At 39.6% G+C, this 25,745-nt stretch overlaps 1 protein-coding gene across 1 annotated transcript in view; it reads left to right on the top strand.

The window, feature by feature from the left end:
• The window catches only part of LOC132819766 (proteasome activator complex subunit 4-like), a 190,210-nt gene that overhangs the window by 121,269 nt on the left and 43,196 nt on the right, over positions 1-25,745 (top strand). Inside the window, exons 33-38 of the mRNA XM_060831502.1 lie at positions 1,175-1,325; positions 4,082-4,151; positions 6,327-6,452; positions 9,768-9,920; positions 12,010-12,114; positions 18,932-19,023. Of these exons, the coding sequence (XP_060687485.1) occupies positions 1,175-1,325; positions 4,082-4,151; positions 6,327-6,452; positions 9,768-9,920; positions 12,010-12,114; positions 18,932-19,023 (697 nt within the window). The remainder of the gene's footprint in view (positions 1-1,174; positions 1,326-4,081; positions 4,152-6,326; positions 6,453-9,767; positions 9,921-12,009; positions 12,115-18,931; positions 19,024-25,745) is intronic.

Genomic DNA, 25,745 nt, shown 5'->3' with positions numbered 1-25,745 from the left:
TAATCAGTACAGTTAAATCATATGGTATGTCTTTGGGCACATTCAAATCTCTGGAAATGCTTCCATCATATGACTTGACTGGCACTTGATTTTAATATCTTCCTCTGAGGGCTGAGTATTACAGAGTTAAGACATTTTTGAAATGACACTTAGTCGAAATACCTGTTTTTGCGTGTTCCTTTGAAAGGTTTAACATTCCTTGCTGTATTCCTGTGATCACTGTACTTGGCGCGAGTCAGATATTTTGGCATTGCTGTTCATAATAACTATATCCATGATCCAAAAAGACATTTGAACTACTTCTTTGCAAACATTTTCACTACTTAACACATTTTACTTTACCTCTCAGAAGTTTTTATTTTGCATTATTATATTCACTCAAGACGTTAAAAATGTGAACAAAGATGTTTCCATCACTAAAAGTAAAAATTACATGGTGGTGATTTGATATGCTGACTGTTCCATTATTCTGGTGGAAAATAGGAAATGTTGGACGAGAAAGACAAAGCTCTAACACAACTGTCTGCCATCCTGGTAGACATGATGGAATAATAATGACATAATTGGCTACTTATTAGCAATCGGTATCTATCAAGAAATCTGTCAAATCCAGACATGAGTTAACACAAAATCCATTGCTGGAAACCTTTGGAAACGATAGGTCTAAAGTTAGTTACTTCTCGCAAGTATGTTACGTTATTGTGTAAATGTGGACGGCACAGTGGCTCAGTGGTTAGCACTGCTGCCTCACAGCGCCAGAGACCTGGGTTCAATTCCCGCCTCAGGCGACGACTGTGTGGAGTTTGCACATTCTCCCCGTGTTTGCATGGGTTTCCTCCGGGTGCTCCGGTTTCCTCCCGCAGTCCAAAAATGTGCAGGCTAGGTGAATTGGCCATGTTAAACTGCCCGTAGTGTTAGGCGAAGGGGTAAATGTAGGGGAATGGGTCTGGGTGGGTTGCGCTTTGGTGGGTCGGTGTGGACTTGTTGGGCTGAAGGGCCTGTTTCCACACTGTAAGTAATTAATCTTTACTTCGAATGTTGTTTTCAAGTTCATTTTCTACAGTTTTATTTATTAGTGAAAATTTTAAACAAGTCTTTTGAACCTTCTGCTTTATTATTTTTTGAAGCCCTTAAAAATATTCCACATTTTTAATTGTATGAACTTCCCAACTAGATGGCTCTCGTCCAGCAATAACCCAGCCAGGAGACAGGCCTGATAACAAGTGGCTTCATTACGATAGCTCCAATTTGCCAAGGACTAAGGATGAATGGGAAGCCTGCTTATTTGTGGAAAAGACACACTGGGGGTACTATACATGGCCTCAGTAAGTATGGGATTGGTGAAATGTAAGCCATCAGAGTAATTCCATTCAAATCCTTGGAGATTGCTCAGTATGATTGGAGTCAATTATAAAGGATGAAATTACAACACATCTGGATAGTAGTAACAAGATAGGTCAGAGTCAGCATGGATTTATGAAAGGGAAATCATACTTGACTAATCTTCTGGAATTTTTTGAGGATATAACTCTGAAGATGGACAAGAGGGATCCAGTGGATATAGTGTATCTGGACTTTCAGAAAGCCTTTGATAAAGTCCCACATAGGAGGTTAGTGAGCAAAATTAGGGCACGTGGTATTAGGGGTAAAATACTAACATGGGATTGAAAATTGGTTGGCTGACAGGAAACAAAGAGTAGCGATAAATGGCTCCCCTTCGGAATGGCAGGCGGTGACCAGGGATCAGTGCTGGGACTGCAGCTTTTTACAATGTACATTAATGATCTAGATGAAGGTATTAAAAGTAATATTAGCAAATTTGCTGATGACAAAGCTTGGGAGGCAGGGTGAAATGTGAAGAGGATGTTAGGAGAATACAGGGTGACCTGGACAGGCTAGATGAGTGGACGGATGCATGGCAGATGCAGTTTAATGTGGATAAATGTGTGGTTATCCACTTTGGTGGCAAGAACAGAAAGGCAGATTACTACCTAAATGGAATCAAGCTAGGTAAAGGGGCAGTACAACGAGATCTACGTGTTCTTGTACATCAGTCAATGAAAGTAAGCATGCAGAAAGCTAATAGCATGCTGGCCTTCATAACAAGAGGAATTGAGTATAGAGCTAAAAATGTGTTGCTGGAAAAGCGCAGCAGGTCAGGCAGCATCCAAAGAGCAGGAGAATCGACTTTTCAGGCATGAGCCCTTTTTCAGGAATGAGGAAAGTGTGTCTAGCAGGCTAAGATAAAAGGTAGGGAGGAGGGACTTGGGGGGAGGGGTGCTGGAAATGTGATAGGTGGAAGGAGGTCAAGGCGAGGGTGATAGGCCGGAGTGGGGGTGGGGACGGAGAGGTCATGATGAAGATTACAGGTTAGGAAGGCGGTGCTGAGTTTGAGGGATTTGACTGAGACAAGGTGGGGGGAGGGGAAATGAGGAAACTGGAGAAACCGGAGTTCATCCCTTGTGGTTGAAGGGCTCCGAGGCGGAAGGTGAGACGCTCTTCCTCTAGCCGTCGTGTTGCTATTGTCTGGTAATGGAGGAGTCTAAGGATCTGCATGTCCTTGGTGGAGTGGGAGGGGGAATTGAAGTGTTGAGCCACAGGGTGGTTGGGTTGGTGGGTCCAGGTGTCCCAGATGTGTTCTCTGAAACTTTCCATAAGTAGGCGGCCTGTCTCCCCAATATAGAGGAGGCCACGTCGGGTGCAGCGGATGTAGTAAATGATGTGTGTGGAGGTGCAGGTGAATTTGTGGCGGATATGGAAGGATCCCTTGGGGCTATACACTAAACAAACAGTTCTTCCTAGCCATATCAGAAATTAAAGACAGTAAGTACCAAACACTTTCATGTATTTGCCCCCAAACTCTGGGTTCCTCAACTGTTCCAGACCCCCAAGGGATCCTCCTCCCTACCTTTTATCTTAGCAAGCTGGACACACTTTCCTCATTCCTGAAGAAGGGCTCATGCCTGAAACGTCAATTCTCCTGCTCCTTGGATGCTGCCTGACCTGCTGCACTTTTCCAGCACCACATTTTCAGCTCTGATCTCCAGCATCTGCAGTCCTCACTTTCTTCTCGAATTGAGTATAGAAGCAAAGAGGTCCTTCTGCAGCTGTACAGGGCCTTGGTGAGACGGCACCTGGAATATTGTGCGCTGTTTTGTCCTCCAAATTTGAGGAAACACATTCTGGCTATTGAGCGAGTGCAGCATAGGTTCACGAGGTCAATTCCTGGAATGGCGAGATATCTTATGCTGAAAGATTGGAGCGACTGGGTTTGTATACGCTTGAGTTTAGAAGGCTGAGAGGAGATCTGATTGAGATGTATAAGATTATTAAAGGATTGGACACTGGAGGCAGGAAGTATGTTTCCGCTGATGGGTGAGTCCCAAACCAGAGGACACAGTTTAAAAATAAGGGGTAGATCACTTAGAACAGAGTTGAGGAGAAACTTCTTCACCCAGAGAGTGGTGAGTGCATGGAATGTTCTGCCCCAGAAGGCTGTGGAAGCCAAGTCTCTGGATACTGTCAAGAAAGAGTTGGACACCGCTCTTAAGGATAGTGGAATCAAGGGTTATGGGGATAAGGCAGGAACACTATACTAACTGAGGATGATCAGCCATGATCATAATGAATGGTGGTGCTGGCTCGAAGAGCAGAATGGCCTACTCCTGCACCTATTGTCTATTGATTAACGGAACAAATGACGAGTGATTTGTAATTCCAATATTTAAGCAATTAGAAATATTTTCAAGACCAGCGAATTGGGTCAAAATATTCTATTATTAGAAGCATTGCTCATGCATATAATGTACATCGTTAAACTGTCTAAAAAGTGTAGCGCTGGAAAAGCACAGCAGGTCAGGCAGCATCCAAGGAACAGGAGATTTGACATTTCAGGCTTAAGCTCTTTATCAGCAGCTGTAGTCCTGACTTTATTTTAGTCATGTAATTAATTTATGTCTAGTATGTTAATAGACAGTATTATAATAGGTTGTAAAGAAAGTGAGGATTTGGGAAGTGTTCTTAAAAGAACAGTTGAAGCATAGATGCAAGAGAAAATCTAATGACATTTTTTCCTAATTAGGAAGCTGCTTGTTTATGCCCCAGTGGATCAACAACCTAAACTAGGAAGAAGTCAAAGCGAAATGTCAGAGGTAAAAATTATTTGTCAAAAGTTTTTTTTTTAGCATTTTCTAGTTATCAATTCAGGGTTATTTGATGAGCTTGAAATAATAAGAGTGCATGAGTTGAAGTAAGTGAGCAATCTTCATCAAAGCAAGAGTGTATGATCCCATTTGAAAAATAATGAAGTTTTAGAACTGTATTTACTATTTCGCCTGCTGTTGTGTCACCACTTTCCTTAATATGCTAGTATTGCACATCATTGGCCTGTATGGACCTTGGACTAACATTGTTTTTATATTGGGAACCAATATTTCAAGTTTGTTGTCAGATTCAGAAGACAAAGTAGGAAAGCCCAATGAAGTGAACATTAATAGCAAAGTATAACAAACAGTTTATGCAAGGCTACTGTGTAACTGCACTGTATAATTTGTATCTTAGCTTAAGTCTTACGAATAATTTTGCCTGAATGCTGCCAACATTGGTCATGGATCTCCGATCAGTACCCGCATTGCTGTTTACGTGCCCTGAGAGCAGCATAGTTGTGCAATGGCTTTACTTTATTTTATGAACTTTGTTTTATTGTAATGAAAGAGCACCTTCAGTTCAATACAGCTTCTTCCTCTTCAGTATCTTGTTATGAAGAAAGAGTCTATAGAGCTCAAGGGTCTCCTGGGTAAATCTGTTCTTTTTCCAGAAATCAGTTCTGAAATCCATACAAAAGACAGTTGACTAGTGTCAAATATGATTTTATCAGCAAGCAACTCTAAAGCAGTAGTGCAGCACTTAATTTTTTCTGGTTTGAGGATGCCAGTCAAGTTTCCTTAGCAGTTTTCCTAATTACCTTGACGTCGGATTGTCTCATTGGTTCAATGTTGACAAAAACAATAAATTCAAACTAGAGTAGGTTTTAGTATCCTGGGACATAATTTAAATTGGTTAAATTTGAATTGTTGTCAAAACAGCAACCAACTCACGTAATAATTTCACAACAAAATGTTACATATTTTCAATTTTCCAGTACACTGAGACTGCTAGGTAGTGTTATGGACTAGGCCAGACCACTCAAAACTTTCTTAAGCAGGCAGCCCTAGACCTAACTTGGCAATTTGTTTTGGTAAGTGTACAGTGAAAATTACCTGGAGGTAGCTAGTTTGACTACTAGATTTTAAAACAGACAAAAATGTATTCACAAAATTACACAATGAAACACAAATAACAGAATAAAGAACTCAAACTATCCAGTTAGATTTAATTATGCTGTTCCGAATAAGTTCCAATAAGCAAACTCCGTTTAAAACCCAGTATAAATGGAACACATGCTTACAAGTTGATGTTGAAGGGCAGAAAAGAGAGACTTTCCACACAGCTCCCTGTTGAACTTCCCAGTTTAAGACTGAACTAAAACTGCTCAGCTCAGCTAGAGAGCTGACCCACACCCTTTTCTTTATACAGGTCATTTCTAAAGCATGCCCACTTTGGCCTGCAGTCTCATCTGACTACATAGAAACAAAAGGCCTCTTAAAATCCTTTTCATCTCTGTACCAAACCAGACTGATCGGAGTCCAGCCCAGTTTATTGCCCCTCTGAAAAAATCAAGGACAGAGTCTTCTTGATCCAAAGAACAACATTTAGGAAAAAAGGGACTAGCTTTGTGACAGTAGTCATATGACACATGCTTGTAAGGTCTGTGAAAAACAGTATTTACTCTCTCTTAAAGGTAACAGTACACACCTTCAACTTCATAACAATACTGAGAAGAATATTGATTCCCACACTGATACTTTGTTTATATTAAATATCTCTGCCTCCTTCCCCCCCCCCCATACCTCCTCAAATATTTTCCTTTGTCTGGAATATGGTAACATATCTTGTCGGCTTTCAATCATGTATTACAGGCTTACTCAGCTACTTTTGAAATCAATGTAATTGAAATTTTCCATAATTGGTATATCTGTACGCACTATTTGTTAACTATTTATTAGTACTGATGTTGTCGTTAAAGTTATGGTAGAGTGAAAATCAGTTTAATATTTACGTACATCTTTTATGATTTAGTTTAATTTTAACTAGTGCCCATTTGAAGATGTTTTTCCTTTGCAAAGAAAGGCATTATTTATGTTTAATTTACTATGGTTTTGTCACATGTATGATTCTAAAACTCTGCACAGGCATTGCTAATGACTTCCAAACAATTACCTTTATAGGCAGAACAAGTAATTTATGACCATTTCTCTGACCCACAATTTATGGAGCAATTGATTAAATTCTTATCCTTGGAAGACCGAAAAGGGAAGGACAAATTTAATCCACGCAGATTTTGTCTGTTCAAGGTATGCAATAGTATTAGTAAACTAAAATGAAACATCAGCTTAATGCATTTGATTTTTGGCATGAGTGACCTCTGCAGGAACATTATTCCTAAACAATTATCATCCACAAGTGACAAATCTAAACATTCATGTTCAATAAATATTTGAAGGTCACTGCAATGTGGCAGCTTGATAAATACTATTGACATGCAGCTCTCTAGCATAACCTCAGTCAGTGTGATGGATGCTTCCGCATAATATAAATTTATGGGATGTTTCTTTTCTCTTCTGCTTTTTAATTTAGTGGCAAATCCTGTTCGCATCACCTGATGTTCAACACACTTCCTCCATCATTCTCCTTCATAAATGCTGATGATGTCCATTTAATATTTTGCAAGATTCAGTTCTCAGCACTGGGCTGTAGTACATTCTATAAACTAACAACTTTGACATGAGATCAAATCTTTGTAACATCTGTCTCACCATGGCCTCTCTTCTGCTTCAGTAGAAATTCTAGTTCCAATTGTTACGTAATTTGGAAACATTCTTTTCCTTGCTCTCCTGTCTCACGAAGAGATTCTGGCCATTTTGTTCCTATTCTTGGGCCAATTCCATTGTTCTTCAGCTTCAAGATTGTTTCAGGTGCAAGGTTGTACTTTGTGTTTAGAGTTAAGGTAAAATGAAGCATCCTGTGACTTGATTTGCAGTTTGCCTGAAGGTTATTTTACTGAGAAGAAGATGCAAAATATTTTTATCCGGAGGCAATAGCAATAGGCTACATTCTAGTACTGGATTGATTGAGACTGCAATGTCCTAGAGGAACAGTGATAGTGTTGGGTTGTCAACATTTTATGTGTGGGAAATCATGTCTCACAAACTTGATTGTGTTATTTGTTCAAAAAACTCAGAGGATTGATGAGGGCAGAACAGTGGACGTGATCCATATGGACTTCAGTAAGACATTCGACAAGGTTCCCCATGGGAGACTGGTTAGCAAGGTTAGATCTCATAGAACACAGGGAGAACTAGCCATTTCGAAACAAAACTGGCTCGAAGGTAGAAGACGGAGGGTGGTGGTAGAGGGTTGTTTTTCAGACTGGAGACCTGTGACCAGTGGAGTGCCATAAGGATCGATGCTGGGTCCAATACTTTTCATCATTTATATAAATGATTTGGATGTGAGCATAAGAGGTATAGTTAATAAGTTTGCAGATGACACCAGAATTGGAGATGTAGTGGACAGCGAAGAAGGTTACCTTAGATTACAATGGGATCTTGATCAGGTGGGCCAGTGGGCTGAGAAGTGGCAAATGGAGTTTAATTTAGATAAATGCGAGGTGCTGCATTTTGGGAAAGCAAATCTTAGCAGGACTTATACACTTAATGGTTAGTGTTGTTGAACAAAGAGACCTTGGAGTGCAGGTTCATAGCTCCTTGAAAGTGGAGTCGCAGGTAGATAGGATAGTGAAGGTGGCGTTTGGTATGCTTTCCTTATTGGTCAGAGTATTGAGTACAGGAGTTGGGATGTCATGTTATGGCTCTACAGGACATTGGTTAGGCCAGTGTTGGAATATTGCATGCAATTCTGGTCGTCTTCCTATTGAAAAGATGTTGTGAAATTTGAAAGGGTTCAGAAACAATTTGCAAGGATGTTACCAAGGTTGGAGGATTTGAGCTATAGGGAGAGGTTGAATAGGCTAGCGCTGTTTTTCCTGGAGCATTGGAGGTTATGGGGTGACCTTATAGAAGTGTACAAAATTATGAGGGGCATGGATAGGATAATTAGACAAAGTCTTTTCCCCGGAGTGGGATAAGTCCAGAACTAGAGGGCATAGGTTGAGGGTCAGAGTGGAAAGATATAAAAGAGACCTAAAGGGCAACCTTTTCACACAGAGGGTGGTACGTGTATGGAATGAGCTGCCAGAGGAAGTGGTGGAGGCTGGTACAATTGCAACATTTAAGAGGCATTTGGATGGGTATATGAATAAGGAGGTTTGGAGGGATATGGGCCAGGCGCTGATAGGTGGGACTAGATTGGGTTAGGATATCTGGTCAGTATGGAAGAATTGGACTGAAGGGTCTGTTTCCGTGCTGTACACCTCTATGACTCTATTTGTACTTTAAATTGTCCATTAAACTAAAAATGAGGGATCAATATGGTGAAGCTACAAAACAGGGTGACTAGATTGCTGAACAGCAGAAGCTACATGCAATTGATTCCACAACTGTTGGATCAGATCTGAACTTAGTCCTGCTACATCCAGCCATGAATTGTAATGTATGGTTAGAAATCGAGAGGAGCAGGCAGCTTCACAAATGCCACCATCTTCAAGGATGGGAGAGATGAGCACATATTGCAAAAGATGAGGCTGAAGTATTTGCAGCCTCCTTCAGCCAGAAGTGTATGACCCCAGCATCACAAATGTCAATATTCAGCCAATGTGATTACTTCTACATGATATCAAAGAACAACTGAAGGCATTAAATACTGCAAATGCTATGGACCTTGACAGAACTCTGGCAATTGTACTGAAGATTCCAACATCATCCACACCCCTAGCAAGCTATTCCAGTACAAATACAGCACTGGCATCTACTGACAATGTGGAAAACTGGCCAAACATGCCCTTTTCGCAAAAAGTAAGACAAATCAAACTTGGTCAATTATGTGCCATTATACTTTTATCCATTATCTTGATCATCAGCAAAGTTTTAGGGATTGTTGATAGTACCATCAAGCAGCATCAGCTCAGTGATGACCTGATACTGTGTCTTGGTTCCACAAGGGCCACTCATGCCTGAACTCATTAAACATTTGGCTTATCACTGATTAAGGTCATATGCAATGCAAAGGAAAATACTTATGATTGCTGTAAGTCCATTATCTAAGTCTTAAGATATCATTGCATGAGTTCGTCTACGTGGAGTCTTTCTGGATCCAAGCAGAAAGGTAATTGAAAAGAAAATCACCTGAACTAATTGCATGTATTATTTCGTTCAGTGCAGGAAAAGGAAATTTTTAGATTTTCAACCTGCAGTTTCTGAGCTGAATTCCCAGTTTTAATAGACACTCGCACTGTGGATTTATGCTTGGGGTCAAACTGTATGTTTACTGCTTGTGGCTGAGTCGGGGGGCATGAAGAGAAATGAAAACTGCATGAAGCAAAATCATTTCTTCAGTGTTTTGGTGTTTTCAAGTTTGATTATAAGGACTGTGATTACATTTGCTAACCTTTAGATTGTGATTTTCATGTAAAATAAAGCAAACTAAACTTGAAATAAATTTGAAGTTCAATATCATGTTTTGAATAAATTTGTTAATTTCTTCCATGACAGGGTTTGTTCAGAAACTTTGATATGGCCTTTTTATCAGTGTTAAAGCCACATATGGAACGTCTTGTCTCAGATTCTCATGAAAGTGCACAGCGGTGTGTCGCTGAAATCATTGCTGGACTAATCCGAGGTTGTAAACACTGGGGGTATGAAGAGGTAATACCATTGGTTTTATACTCTAGACAGTTAAATCTGAGGTGAGATAAATATTTAAATTTCTGCAGAATTTACACTTTTAATAACGATCCGACTTAATTCCCTGACTTACTTTTTTATTGTCAGTTGTATTCATATCCATTTTAAATGGATAGTTGATTAATTTTGACTGTCATTGTTATGCTAGCTGCAATTTCAATTGTACAAACTGGCTCTGGTGCTTGAAAAGAAAAACAGGTATAGTGTTTGCTTATAGAAAATGTTCCATGCTAATGTGATTTGCCTGAATTTTGGATTAAATGATTTATTATAATTTAGTTGCCTTCAATTATTTGAGACAACCAAAAGCATTGATATAATAAGATTCTATTGTACTTGCAAATTTATTTTGTTTCTCAACAAGCTTGACTATTTCAATAAATATGTTCCCCTTTTAATTATACAAGGTATTGAGCTAACTGAATTCCATTTCTGTCGAAAATAATTGGTGCATTTAACACGGAGTCGTATGATCCCAGCTGAATTGATACTGGACAAGTCAGATTCCAGAGTGAAACTTTACTCGATGCACCACCAATTTTATTTTGCACTTTCGTTACCATGGTGGTCAGTGACTGAATATATTCACGTAAACAGCATTAGTATGTTACAAAAATAACTACATATGGGATAATTTATAAGGATCGCATCATAGTCAGCAATCCTTTCTCTTTGAAGTATAAACCCTATCTTTGCTATTTAATTTCTTATTGACTGACAAGACCACAAGTGTTTACTTTGTGAGTTTGTGCACATTCACCAGATGAGATTCTCTGTCTAGTCTTCAGAAGCACAGACACAGGCTATCTCAAAGGGTTCTCACTGAACTCTGAAAGGAAAAAGCTGCAAGGTTTTCTCCTTTTTTTTGCAAACATTTTAGGTTGTTAAACATCGCATCTGGTATTAGTAAGGCGATAAGACATAGGAGCAGAAATTAGGCCATTCAGCCCATCGAGTGTGCTCTGCCATTCAGTCATGGCTGATAATTACTTCTTCACCATTTTAGCCTCGATCCCCATGACAGTCAAGAATCTATCTATCTCCGTCTTAAATATACTCAATGACCTGGCCTCCACAACTTTTTCTGGCAATGAATTCCATAGTGGGCGGCACGGTGGCACAGTGGTTAGCACTGCTGCCTCACAGCGCCTGAGACCCGGGTTCAATTCCCGACTCAGGCGACTGACTGTGTGGAGTTTGCACGTTCTCCCCGTGTCTGCGTGGGTTTCCTCCGGGTGCTCCGGTTTCCTCCCACAGTCCAAAGATGTGCGGGTCAGGTGAATTGGCCATGCTAAATTGCCCGTAGTGTTAGGTAAGGGGTAAATGTAGGGGTATGGGTGGGTTTCGCTTCGGCGGGTCGGTGTGGACTTGTTGGGCCGAAGGGCCTGTTTCCACACTGTAAGTCTAATCTAATCAAATAGATTCACCACTCTCTGGCTGAAGACATTTCTCCTTATCTTCATTCTAAAAGGTTTTCCCTTTACTCTCAGGCTATGCCCTCTGGTCCTATAGTCTCTCCTACCAATGGCAACATCTTCCCAACATCTACTCTGTCCAAGCCATTCAGTACTGTGCAAGTTTCAATTAGATAGCCCCTCATTTTTTCTTCTGAAGTGAATCTGCTTCTGGTCTCTCTTGTATTATAAAAGCTCAACTTAATGAATACTTCAGTTATCTCAGTTAAGATAAACAATTGTCTCAAGAGGCAGTTTATTTGGTCATTTAAAATGAAATAGTTTCTGTCAGTTTTAAAAAAAATCACATGCACAAAATTGAAAACCAAAAATCTATCTCTAGCTCTATTTTTGGATGCAAATTCCAAAACAAGTTATTGTATTCAACAAAAATAGACTTTGTAATTAGCAAATAATACTTTAGCAATTTGTTTGTACAGTTTGTGCAAATTAAATTATGATGGAAAATTGAAATTGAATTTTATGCCATCCAGTCTTAATTTGCAATATTCCTTTTGTTGACAAATGGACTTTTGAATTTTATACTATGTTCAACCCCTGAAAAGAGGTTGATAGTTTTTTTTTGGTGATTTTAGGTGGAACAGCTATGGAAAATTCTCTGTCCGTTTTTGAGAACTGCCTTGTCCAACATCACAGTAGAGACCTACAGTGACTGGGGAACATGCATTGCCACGGCTTGTGTAAGTAAAAGCAAATTATTTACCTAAACTGTGTGACACATGCATACACTTGAATTTAACATCTGCCCTTGCTTTGATTTTGATGTGAAATCAAAATTGTGTTCTAAATTGGTGTGTTACTTAAATTAACTACCAGTTAAGTAATTCTAAAATATAACTGCCTGGAGTATTTGGTGCTTCGGTATATGTATTAAATTCTGATGCAAAGTGTAAACCATTATAGTGTAAGAAACTGAGTAGTATTCTGCATGTTAATTCTATGCACAAGAAAGCCAGTATATAAACTTAATTGTGAAATGACACTATTCATATCGTGCTTTTTGCAAATATTTGAGACAATTTTAAATACAGTTACAACTTCTTTACAAACATTGTATGCTCCTGTGTGCATTCTCAGTTTCTGGAGGATTTTTATCAACAAAATGTATTGAATCAATGTATTCAGCAATTTACAAAGAAATTGATATTAATTATATGTGAAGGAAAAATTTGAAATTCATCTTTTTTTACACACCGTCTGAATGCTCAAGTAATTCGTAGCCACTGAATAACATTTGGAATATTTTGATAGTTTGTAAGAAAGGTGGGCAGGGAATTGGTATAGCAACAAAAATATTGCAGATGCTAGAATCCAAAGTAGAGACAGTGGCTGGAAGAACACAGCAAGCCAGGCAGCATCAGGAGGTCGAGATCCTTCGTCCTGATTAAGCGTCTCAACCCGAAACGTCGACTTCTCCATCTCCTGATGCTGCCTGGCTTGCTGTGTTCTTCCAGCTTCTTTGTCTACTCAGGAAATTGCATAAACTTCAACAAACAGTATATGATGAATAATTGGCCATCCTTTGATGTTTGAGGTTTGAATGTTGGCCCCCATAAGACATGGGAGCAGAAGTATCAGTCTGTTTTGGGGTTCAACAAGAATCGAGGCTCATCTAATGATCCTTAACTCCACTTTTCCTCCCTTAACCCATAACCCTTGACACTATTCATGGTTAAAAATTTGCCAATGTCAGCCTTGAATATGCTTTTAATTACTCAGCTTCTACAGCCTTCTCTGGTAAAGAATTCTGCAGATTCACTTACTTCTGAGAGACGAAATTCCTCCTCCTCCTCTTCAATGGGTGAACACTTACCTTGAGGTTATGCTCTCTGGTCCTACATTCTCCCAAAAGGGGAAAATCCTCTCAACATCTACCTCATCAAACACCCTGAAAATGTTGTATTTTAGTAATTTGTCTCTCTTTATTCTGGTTAGCCCATGAGTACAGGCCAAATATACTCAACTTATCCTCAGAAGAAATTCCCTCCATATCTGGGGTAAACCTTGTAAACATTTTCTGCACTGTCTCCAATGACAGTGAATCTTCCTGTTAATAAGGTGACTGAAGTTATTCCATCTGTGCCTTGTGTAGGTTGAGGTTTCATGTATAGAAAAAAAAACATTACAGCACAGGAACAGGCCCTTCGGCTCTCCAAGCCTGTGTCGATCCATTTCCTTGATCTAAATCTGCTGCCTGTTTTCTAAGGATCTGTATCCTTTGCTCCCTGCCCATTCATATATCTGTCTAGATACATCTTGAATGATGTTATCATTCCTGCCCCTACCACCTCTGCTGGCAACACATTCCAGGCATCCATCACCCTCTGCGTGAAGAACTTTCCACCTATATCTCCACTAAACTTTTCCTCTCTCACTTTGAACTCGTGATCCCTAGTAATTGAGTCCTCCACTCTGGGGGAAAATGTTTCTTGCTATCCATCCTGTCTACACCCATTAGGATTTTGTAGGCCTCCATCAGGTTCCCCCCCCAACCACCATCTTTCCAATGAAAATAATCCTAATTTACTCAACCTCTCCTTGTAGCTAGCACCCTCCATATCAGGCAACATCCTGGTGAACCTCCTCTGCACCCTCTTCCAAAAAGCATCCATATCCTTTTGGTAATGTGGCAACTAGAACTGTTAGCAGTATTCCAAATGTGGCCAAACCAAAGTCTGATGCAAGTGTCGCATGACCTGCCAACTCTTGTACTCAATACGTCCAATGAAGGAAAGCATGCCACCTTGACCAATCTCCTGACCTGCATTGCCGCCTTCAGGAAATGATGGACCTGAACAGCCAGATCTCTCTGTACATCAAGTTTCCCCAGGACATTTCCATTTATTGTATAGGTCACTCTGGAATTGCATCTTCCAAAATGCATCACCTCTCATTTGTCCAGATTGAACTCCATCTGCCATTTCTTTGCCCAACTCTCCAATCTATCTATATTGTATTGTATTCTCTGATAGTCCCCATTCACTATCTGCTACTCCACCAATCTTAGTGTCATCTGCAAACTTGCTAATGAGGCAACCTATACCTTCCTGCAAATCATTTATGTATATCATAAGCAAAAGTGGTCCTAGTACGGATCCCTGTGGGACACCACTGGTCACAGGTCTCCATTCTGAGAAGCTCCCTTCCACTACTTTCTGTCTCCTGTTACCCAACCAGTTCTCTATCTATCTAGAACACCCTGGACCTCATGCGACTTCACCATCTTAATCAGCCTATTATGGGGAACCTTATAAAATGTCTTACAAAAGTCAATATATGTTATATCTACATTCCTTCCCTCATCAATCAACTTTGTCACCGCTTCAAAAAATTCTATTAGGTTTGTAAGACATGACCTTACCTGCACAAAACTATGCTGGCGATCAGCGATAAGCCCATTTTCTTAGAAATGGATATATGTCCTAACCCTTAATATCTTACCCAGGAGCCTCCCTACTACTGATGTCCAGCTCAGAGAGGGCTGTAATTACCTGGATTAACCCTGCTACCCTTCTTAAACAAGGGAACAACATTAGTAATTCTCCAGTCCCCTCGGACCTCCCCCATTTTCAAGGATGCTGCAAAGATATCTGTTAAAGCTCCAGCTATTTCCCCTCTGGCTTCCCTCAGAAACCAGGGATAGGATCCCATTTGGTCCTGGGGACTTGTCCACCTTAATGTCTTTTAGAATATACAACACTTCCTCAACCCTGCTCGCTAAGAATATCTCATGACCTCTTTTCGCCCTCTTAATTCCTGTTTCAGATTGGACCCACATTCCCAAAATTCTTCCAAAGCTTCGTCTGTCTTCAGTCGCTTAGACCTTCTGTATGCATCCTTTTTTCTCTTAGCTAGTCGCACAATTTCACCTGTCATCCATGGTTCCCTAATCTTGCCATTTCTATCCCTCATTTTCACTGGAACATATCTCTCCTGAAATCTAATCAACCTCTCTTTAAAAGCCTCCCACATATCAAATGTGGATTTCTCTTCAACCAGCTGCACCCAAGCCACATTCCCTAGCTTCTGCTGAATTTTGGAATAGTTGGCCTTCCCCCAGTTTAGCACTCTTTTTCTTTAGGGCCACTGTCGTCTTTGTCCATGCGTATCCACAAAGTACGGAATTGTGATCACTATTTCCCAAGTGGTTCCCCACTGAAACTTCAACCACCTGGCCGGGCTCACTTCCTAACACCAGATCCAGTATGTCCCCTTCCCAAGTTGGACTACTTGCATACTGGTCTATTAGACCCTCCTGGATACTCATTACAATTTCTGCTCCATCCAGACCTCTAACAGTAAGTGAATCCCAGTCATAGAACATATAGAACATAGAACAGTACAGCACAGAACAGGCCCTTCAGCTCACGATGTGCCAGTGTTGGGAAAATTAAAATATCCTATCACCATCACCCAGATGCTCCTGCATATTTCTATCATCTCTCTATATATTTGTACCTCTATCTCACGTTCACTGTTGGGAGGCCTGTAGTACAATCCCAACATTGTGACCGCACCCTTCCTGTTTCTGAGCTCTGTCCATATTGCCTCACTGCTCAAGTCTTTCATAGTGCCCACCTTCAGCACAGCTGTGATATCTTCTTTGACCAGTAATGCAGCTCCTCCACCCCTTTTACCTCCCTCTCTATCCTGCCTGAAGCATCGATATCCTGGGCTGTTAGTTGCCAGTCATGCCCTTCCCTCAACCAAGTCTCAGTAATAGCAATAACATCATACTCCCAGGTACTAATCCAAGCCCTAAGTTTATCTGCCTTACCTACTATACTACTTGCATTAAAATAAATGCACCTCAGACCACAAGTCCCTCTGTATTCATCCTCCGTTTCTTGCCTACACTCTTCCCCTTAGTCACGCTGACTTCATTAGCTACTACCTTTAGAGGCTTTAGTTACTACTTCCTTCCTATCCACTAACATTCCCATTTGGTTCCCATCCCCCACGGCATTAGTTTAATCCCTCCCCAACAGCATTAGTGAAAGTACCCCAAGGACATTGGTTCCAGGTGTAAACTATCCAATTTGTAATAGTCCCAGTTCCCCCAGAACTGATCCCAATGTCACAAAAGTCTGAACTCCTCTCTCCTGCACCATCTCTCGAGCCATGCATTCATCCTGAATATTCTGTCATTCCTGCTCTGACTTGCACATGGCACTGGTAGCAATCCTGAAATTACCACTTCTGAGGTCCTCTTTTTAACTTGGTTCCTAATTCCCTAAATTCTTCGTGTAGGGCCTCATCTCATTTTTACCTATATCATAGCTGCCATATGCACCATGACAACTAGCTGTTCACCCTCCCCCTTGAGAATTTTCTGCAGTCGATCTGAGACATCCCTGACCCCTATAGTATAGCTCCTTAGTTAGCTAACAGTCCATGGTACTGGGGGTAGTAAAAGGAAACAGAATTGGGATAAAGGGACCATTTTCAGGGTAGAAAGCTGTTTTTATCGTCTATTCCTTTTGAAGTAAAGGCCATCATTCCATTTGCCTTCCCTATTACATGCTGAACATGGATACTAGTTTTTGTGATATATGCACAAGGTCTCTAAATCCCACTCCAGCATCTTTCTACAGTTTTTTACTATTTAGTAATGCTTGGTTCCTTTACTTGTCAAATTGCATAACCTCTCATTTTCCCACATTATTTTCCATAGAGCAATTGTTTTGCCCACTCTCTTAACCTCTGTAGACACTGCCATTGTCACCACTTGTACGCCCACCTGTTGTGCATCTGTAAACTAAATTGTAGTAATAATTAATATGTATTGTAAATAATTGTGGCCACAGCACTGAACCAAAATGCACTACCCTTGTTATAGGTTACTATTCTGAAAATTCCCCCATTTGTCCCAAATCTACCTTCTATTACTCTCTCCAACAATACAGGCTATTCGTTTAAATGCAATACCTTATTAAACACATTAGGAAATCCAAAATGTTATAGTTACTGGCTCCCCTTTGTCCATCCTGCTAACTATCTCTTCAAAGAACTGTAATAAGTTTAATAGGCATGATTTCCCCTTCATGAAACCATGCCACCTCTGCTTTATGTTATGTATTTCCTATTGCTCTCCTATTAAATCCTTTATGATAAACTTTAACATTTCTGAATGAGATATGTTAAAGCTTACTAGCCTGTAAGTCATTTTGTTTCTATAACATTTTGAATGAGAGATTAGCAGTTTTCCAATTCTCTGGGACTTTACCAGAATCTAAGGATTCTGAGAAGATTACACTATCTCTACAGCAAATTTCTTTAATATCCTCTGGTATAACCCATCAAATCTAGGGACCTATTGACTTATCATCCTATTAATTTGCCTATACTTTTTCTCTCATAGTTATTCGACTTATGAACATTAAGCAATATATTGAGAGAAGTGAAAATATGTACAAAGCAGTAAACCTATAAGGCAATATTACATGGAAATTTATATCACACATGTTATGAACCAGGCCAGACCTCCTCAAAACATTTCAAGAAAGTAGCCCGGATCTGAAATTTGTTAGTTGTTTAAATAGGTGTAATTGGATATTGCAGGAGTGATGTGGCTGGCCTAACCACTTAGATTTTTAAACAAATCGGAATTTATTTGCAAGATTACCGAATGAAATACAAACAAAAGAGGTCAAAATATAGAATAACTTAATTTATCCAAAAACTTAACAGATTATCCCAACTTAATGATGCTGTTCCAAATTCCTGCAACAATCCCCATAAACGCCCTAGGAAAAGGTAAAATCAAACACGGTCTTAGAGGAGAGATGTCAGAGAGAGGGAGGATCCACATGGATCTGCTTCTTTGGGTCCAGCAGCTTTGCCACTGACTGCTTGCTAAAACCAAACCAGACAAAAGAAACTGAGCTGGGAGAACAAGCACTCCCCTTTCATTGTACAAGTGCTTTATTTTAAACTTGGAAGTCTTTTGCATGAGGAGGTATCGGTTTGTTATAATCAAATTGGGCGGAAAAATCTCCAAATCTAAACATACTGAAGCCTGCCTCTTTATGACCACTCTGAGGGGGAAAAAAAGGACAACATAACTTTGTTAAAGGAGCAGCATCGTACAGACTGTTCAGAGCAACTGTTTAATGCTAGTGTTTAAGATTTATCTAGACTCTTTGAACCCTAACCCACATCCTTTGACCTTGAAGAATGGTCACTGGGCCAGAAATATTAACGTTTTTTTTCTCCATGGATGCTGCCAGACTGCAGAGCTTCTCGAGCAATTTCTGTTTTTGTTTCAGATTTCTAATATTCACAGATCTTTGTCTTTGTTTACTTTTGAACCCTGTTCCTCAAAGACTGATCAGCATAATCATCTATTTCTCCTTCAAATTGACATAACTTATTTTTGTTTATATTAAAAGTTTCATGATGAAGTATTTGCTTTTCTGTTGCATTATTGTCAGACCGGTAGATCAAAAAGGGGATTGCTTTTATCAAAAGAACAATCACTTAATTTTATTCTCACAGGAGAGTAGGGACCCTCGTAAACTTCATTGGCTATTTGAATTGTTAATGGAAGCCCCATTGAGTGGAGAAGGAGGATCATTTGCAGATGCTTGGTAAGTGATTAATAAATTCCCTTCTCCCTTCAAAAATGGACTTAAGAATTTGAGGAAATGGCTATTACCCTGAAAAGAAAACTAAAATTCAAAAGAGATAGATGGTGCAGATAGGAACAAAACATTGCAACGGTTGAGTGGACAGAAGTATTGTAATCAGTTCAGTTTAGTCAATCTTGTGGTCATTCATTTGGGCTTCAAGAATGTAAATTGAAGTATTTTTTAAATACTGAGGAACAAAACAACTTGTAAATCTAAATTCACACCATTAAAATCCAATCAGCAGGTATAAAGCGCGAACAATAAAGTGAGTGGAATGTTCACTTTTATTTTAAATGGTTTGGCATAAAAATGATTGGTGAAGAGTGAGAAAGTTGTGCTTCAGTTTTTATAGAGCCTTAGTCATACCCTCTCTGGAGCATTGTGTTGAATTTGGCACTAAATCTTGGGAAGGATATTTTAGATTTGGAGAGGCTCCAGGGTAGGTTAACTGGAATGATGGCTTTAGATGGTTATCTAAAGGATAGGTTGAATAAAGTTGAATTGCATTTCTTTGAGTACAAGCCGTTGACGATGGTCTGACTAAAATGTTTAACATGTTCAAAATATTCAATGGAGTAAATACTGAAAAATTGTATACCAACTCAAGAGCCGAGGACCAAAATATAACTGGGTCTGACTCATTTCCTGTGCTTCTCACCTCATCCCTTCTTTCCCTTCCACACCAAAGATTGGGTTCCCCAGTTGTCAGTTTTCACCTTACAAGCCTCCCTCTCCAAGGGATCATGAACTGCCATTTCTACTACCTCCAGCAGGATACCACTACCAAAGACACATCCTGCCACCCCCCCCCCCCCAAAATGCTGCCACTGCCACCTTGTCACCAATCTGTTCCCTCTGATCGACTTCTACTCCACTGCCAATACTCCTTTCATATCCCAGTGGCACCTTGCCATGTAACTGCAGAAGAATAACGCTTGTCCATTTACCACCTCACTCCCTACCATATTCTCTTTTCTTGCATGGTGCTGTCTGCTCGGTCTCCATGTACTCTTCATTCTGCCACACCCACATAGATAAGTATAAATAAGATCCTTTCTCAGTTATTTTCAGTTCGAACAAAGGGTCTCCAGACTCCATGTTATCTGTTTTTCTCTCCATAGTGTGTGCCAGACCAGCTGAGTTTCTCCAGCAATTACTGTTTTTGTATGATAAAACAGAAACTGGAAAATTCACGAATGACATCAGGAAATATTTTTCTAAGAAAGATGGTAGAAATTTGGAACTGTTTGCTACTCCAGTCAGCAGCTGTGGTTTCGAGAGCTATTGGAACTTTCAAGATTGAAAATTTTTTTGTTGGGTAAAGCCATCCAAGTCTAAGGAGCAAATGTAGGAAAAGATAGTTGAGCTGCGGATTAGCTATATTACGTTAAATGGCCTGCATGTTAAATGGTTGGCTTCTGTTCCTAAGAAAAGGATTCCATAAGACTGTACAAAATAGTAACAGGAGAAGGCCATTTGACCTCTTTCAGCCTGCTCCGCCATTTAGTAGGATCATTGCTGATCTGACACTCCTCACGTCCATTTTCCTCCCTTCCTTCAACTTCGATTCCCCTACTGATGAAGAATTTAGCTATCTTTCTCAGTCTTAAATATACATAGATTGTATCCCCGCAGCTCTGTGCAGAGTTCCAAGGCCATCAACCCTTAAAATAAATTCCCCCTCATCTCAGTCTCCCCTTTATTCTGAGACTGTGCCCTCTGGTCTCACTGTTCCATGAGGGGAAACATTCTTTCAGCATTTACCCTGTCAAGCCCTTAAGAATAACATATGTTTCAATGAGATCACCCCTCATTCTTTTGAACTCTGAGTTCCTGTTCCAACCTGTTTAAACTTTGCTCATAAGACAGTACCTGCATACTTGGGATCATCCTAGTGAACTTTCTTCAACTAACTCCAATGAAATAATATATTTTAAGTAAGGGGTTCAAAACTGCTCATGGTACTCCAGATGTGGTCTCACCAATCCCCTGTGCAATTTCAGGAAGAGTTCCTTACTCTTCTGCTCCAACCCTCCTGGAATAAGGACCACCATTCCATTAGCCTTCCTGATTACCTATTGCAACAGTGTGTTTGTGTTTCATATCCAAGGACCCCTCAGTCCCTTTGTGTTGCAGCTTTCTTCCTTCCAAAATGAATATCTTTGTTTTCCCACATTATACTCCATTTATCAACTTTTTTGCCCTTTTACTCGTCATTTGTGGCCTTCTCTCAGCCTGCCTTTCTGCCTATTTTTTTGTGTCGTGTAACAGATTTGACTCCACTGCATTCAATTCCTCCTTCTAAATTATTAATATATATTGTAAGCAGTTATGGTTCCAGTCCTGGTCCCTGTGGAATACCCATTGGTCACAGGTCACCAACCTGAAAAAGATCCCCTAATCCCTACTTGCTGTTTCCTGTCCATTTGCCATTCTCTGTCCATGTCAATATGCTGTCTACAACACTGTGGGCTCTTATGACTTAGCCTTTTATGAGATGCTATATTGAATACCTTCTGGAAGACCAAATACAATACATCTATCCATTCCCCTTTATCCATTCTGGTTGAGTCTTGCTCAAAAAGCTCTGATAAATTAGTTAAATGCTAATTTTCCTTCATGAAACAGCATTGTGCTTGAATAGATTACCATTTTTCAAATGTTCTGCTCTTACTTTCTGAATTGATTCCAATACTTTTCCAACATCAGATTTTAGTTTAGCTTATAGTTACCCACTTTTTCCTTCCCTCCCTTTTTGAGTAGGGGTGTCACATTGACATTTTTCCCATGCTCTGGTACAACTCCAAGGAAAATTGAACCAATGTATTCACTATCTCTGTAACTCATCCTATGTGTTATGTGAAAAGGCTGAACAAAACATTTATTTATTGACTGGAGTTGTCAGCCAAGCAAAAAATATTTGGATGTTTGCATACGGTTTAGGAACTTAAATTACTTTAATTGGCACAAATTGGAAAATTGTTAACAAAGTTGTGTACTTTTAAAATATTTGTTGAAAAATTGAAATCTGCTGTAAAGACGATAATACTGTCATGCTGTAATCCTTTAGCTTTGCCAGCCACTGCTGTGCACATACAGAACCATAATTTAAAATGTTCGTATTCCACGATAGTTGCATTGCATAAAGCAGAAACCAATATGATGCAAAACAGTAAGTTTGTCATGGGCTAGTTATGGTGGTTATAGCAGTTTATGATACAGCTTCTCATAGCGACTTATCAAAACAATCTCTAATCTCAGAATATTGAGGGTAAATTTGTTGTTGGAGCTAGGGAACCTGCTAGTCATCTCTTGCTCATCCATAATTGGGAGCAAGTTATCTGCTCTGTGAAGGAGAATGGAAATTGGGCCTAAATAAAGTGATACTGTTTTGGGGAACTGCTCATGGGAAAGATGTTATTGTATAATATTTGCTCTCGAATTCAGTAAGTAGCCAGGGAACAGTAATCTTGAGCATAAATTTCCAAAAAACAAAGCTGGTTAACATGCACTGGGACTTACCTGTTGGTCTTGTGTTCAGAGAGGTAAAATGTACATCTTTCCTGAGATATTTCAATAAGATGCAGGATATCTTGGTATTCAAATTCTTTTAGCTGGGAGAGTAATCTGGTGGAAGACAATTGGCTAGATTGGCTAAAATGTTTTGTACACAATTGCAATTTAACATTAAGGAACTGTTGCTATATAAATGATTCTTAAAAATGATTGCGCTCGGTTTTTTGATTCATCAGGTACGTCTCTTCACTTTGCTAGATCAATCCAAGACTTCTCTTTCTTGATTACTCTTTCCACAAACCTGTACATTCCCTGTTTTCTTTTTTACAAAAAACCCTCTCTTTTAATAGTGTGACTGTAGATGACTTCACATAACAACAGTAATCCATGCTCAACCTGTTCTCTGTATTGATAAAAGTACTTTCCTCTCCTAGTGATAATTCTAAATATACTGTCTTCTCTACTTTAATGGGAAATACTTCTGGTATCTCTCCTCATAACTATGTAGTTTTGAAACTTTGTGTAGTGATTCTGCTTATATAATCATTGTGACGACTATCCGTTTTGTAATGGGGTACCCAAAACACACTGCACAATCTAGAGCTGTGGAATAATTATTATCTGAATCTTCAAAAAGATATTGACATGGTGAGTGGATAAATAGGTGGGAGATAAAATCCACTGCATAGAAGTGATGCCCTTTGGTACAAAGAAAATGGAGGCACAGAAGAAAACAAAGGGTCCTGTTCTGAATGGTGTGCAGGAGCAGGGAAACGTGGCTGTCTCAGTGCATAAGTCATTAATGTTGCAGTACAGATAGAAAGCTAATACTCAAAATGCATACATTATTCTAGGCTTTACAAGTAAGATCATGGAGTACAAGAGCAGATAGGGTATTTCTGAACTTGTATAATTTGACTGTTTAAACCTCAGTTGAAGTATTATGTCCAGTTCTGGATGCCACATAGGAAGGACACACACATGAAAAACTGCAGAAGAGGTTTGCAAGAGTAGAATCAGAATGTGTGGTGCTGGAAAAACACCGCTGATCAGGCAGCATCCGAGGAGCAGGAGCATCGATGTTTTGAAGAGCTTCTGCTCAAAACTGACTCTTGGGCTCCTCCAAAACCGCCTGACTGGCTCTGCTTTTCCAGCAGTGCACTTCTTGACTCTGATCTGCAGTCCTCATTTTCTCCTAGTTTGCAAGAATATTTCCAGGAAACTAGGAGGAAATGAGGACTGCAGATGCTGGAGATCAGAGTCAAAAAGTGTGGTACTGGAAAAGCAGAGCCAGTCAGGCAACATCCAAGGAGCCTGAGAGTTGAAGTTTTGAGCAGAAGCTCTTCAAAACGCCAATGCTCCTGCTCCTCAGATGCTGCCTGACCAGCTGTGCTTTTCCAGCACCACATGTTTGACTCTGATCTCCAGCATCTGCAGTCTTCCATTTTCTCCTAGTTTGCAGAATATTTCCAGGAGTGTGACACCAGTTGGGATGAAAGATGGGAAACTTTGGGATTGTTTTCCTTGGAGAGGAGATGACAAGTTGGAGATTTGATAGGACTTTTCAAAGTCATGGGAGATGTGGACAAAGTTGATAGAGAAGAACTGTTACCATTCATAAACAGATCACAAACTAGAGGGGTAATTTCAAAGTATTTTTCAAACGAAGCAATGTGAGCTGAGAAAAAGATCGTAAGTAGTCAGGGTATTAAATGCACTGCCCAGAAGTATATTGGGGCAGGTTCAGTTGAGGCATTTAAGATGGTGTTGGATGATTATTTAATTAGTAACAATATGCGGGGTTGTGATGAAAAGGCAAGAGATTGGCACCAAATGAAAATGCTTGAGGCCTAGTTCAGACACAACAGGCTGAGTGGCCGTCTTCTGCACCTTAATGATACTAAGATTCTATAAATTTTAGTGTTTATGCACTTCGCGGACATTTTCGAAAATCCCAAAGACCCTTCATGAAATTATGTGCTGGTCCTTGTTTTATGTTGCACTACTTAGCATTATTTGAATTGCATTTTATTTTTTTAAAGCCTGATTCTTTGAATTCGATTGACATTTCTAGTTTAATCTTATTACTCTCCTTGCCCAAGCTTTGCCTCCCAGCATTGTCTTTCTCTTTTGCTTTGCTTCCTTCCAGCATCGCCACTCTCGCCCTTTTCTCTTATCTGCAAAAGCTGAATTTCTGCCACTAGATGAAATTGACTACATAAAAGTATTTTCTTTGTATACATTATATTTTTTAATTATGTGCTTTTTTGTGAGTTATTTAAACTGACAATGCAGATTGTATTATTTGTATGATAGTGTTTCAAGTTGTGCTCTCTTTCTCTGGCCAAGAAACAGTCTGAAGGAACCAGTTGATTTGTATGGGAACCAGTGATTCACTTCAAGTTCCCCTTCAAGTGGTACCTTCAGGAACTTTGTGAGGGCTACCTGCTTTTGCAAGCCTCCCTTCATCACTATACTACTTGAATTCGTACTTCTATTCCTTATCTTGCTTTCAACATATATTCTCTCTCTCATTTTCTTTGTGATTTTTTTTTTGTCATCTGTTTGCCTCTCTTCTAATCTGACTGTATCCTCCAAACAGTATCCACCTTTCTAATGCTCCATCCTAATATCAAAAGAAGTCTCTAGGGAAAAGATCAAATGAGTCCCTGCCCTAACAGGCTAATGTAGTGAAAAAGCTTGATCTCTTTGGATGAAGTAGAGCAACTTTATCCAAGACTAGAAATTACAGAATGGAAATGTTTGTTAAAGATAAATTTTTATTAGGGTGTAGTTCAGTCTGCTTTTCAAAAGAAAGCTTGAATTGGATTTCACGATAAAATTCTTAAGTGGTATTTTGATGGTTTGTGTTTCTTACAAAAATTTCCAAATCCAAAGTAACTGAATTCAATTGACTTCGAGTCTTTCTATTACACATGACAATAACATCACATTGGGAAGGTCATAAACTTAACTGAGACATTGAAGGCCACTTAGTCTGTTCTTTGACCCTGGTCTCTGTCATTGTAGGAAATCTTAATTTAGTTCTTATCAGAAAGTGTTGCTGAGACTTCTGACATTCCATAATGAGGCGAGTTAAAAATAAATCTTGCTTCTGAATTTGAACAGGGCAGCATTCTCAGCTTTTATAAACAGATATGGAC

The sequence above is a fragment of the Hemiscyllium ocellatum genome, chromosome 10, assembly GCF_020745735.1.
Source record: "Hemiscyllium ocellatum isolate sHemOce1 chromosome 10, sHemOce1.pat.X.cur, whole genome shotgun sequence".
Taxonomy (NCBI): Eukaryota; Metazoa; Chordata; class Chondrichthyes; order Orectolobiformes; family Hemiscylliidae; genus Hemiscyllium; species Hemiscyllium ocellatum.
Note: the sequence above shows the minus strand (reverse complement) of the source record. Positions and strands in the feature narration are given on the sequence as shown.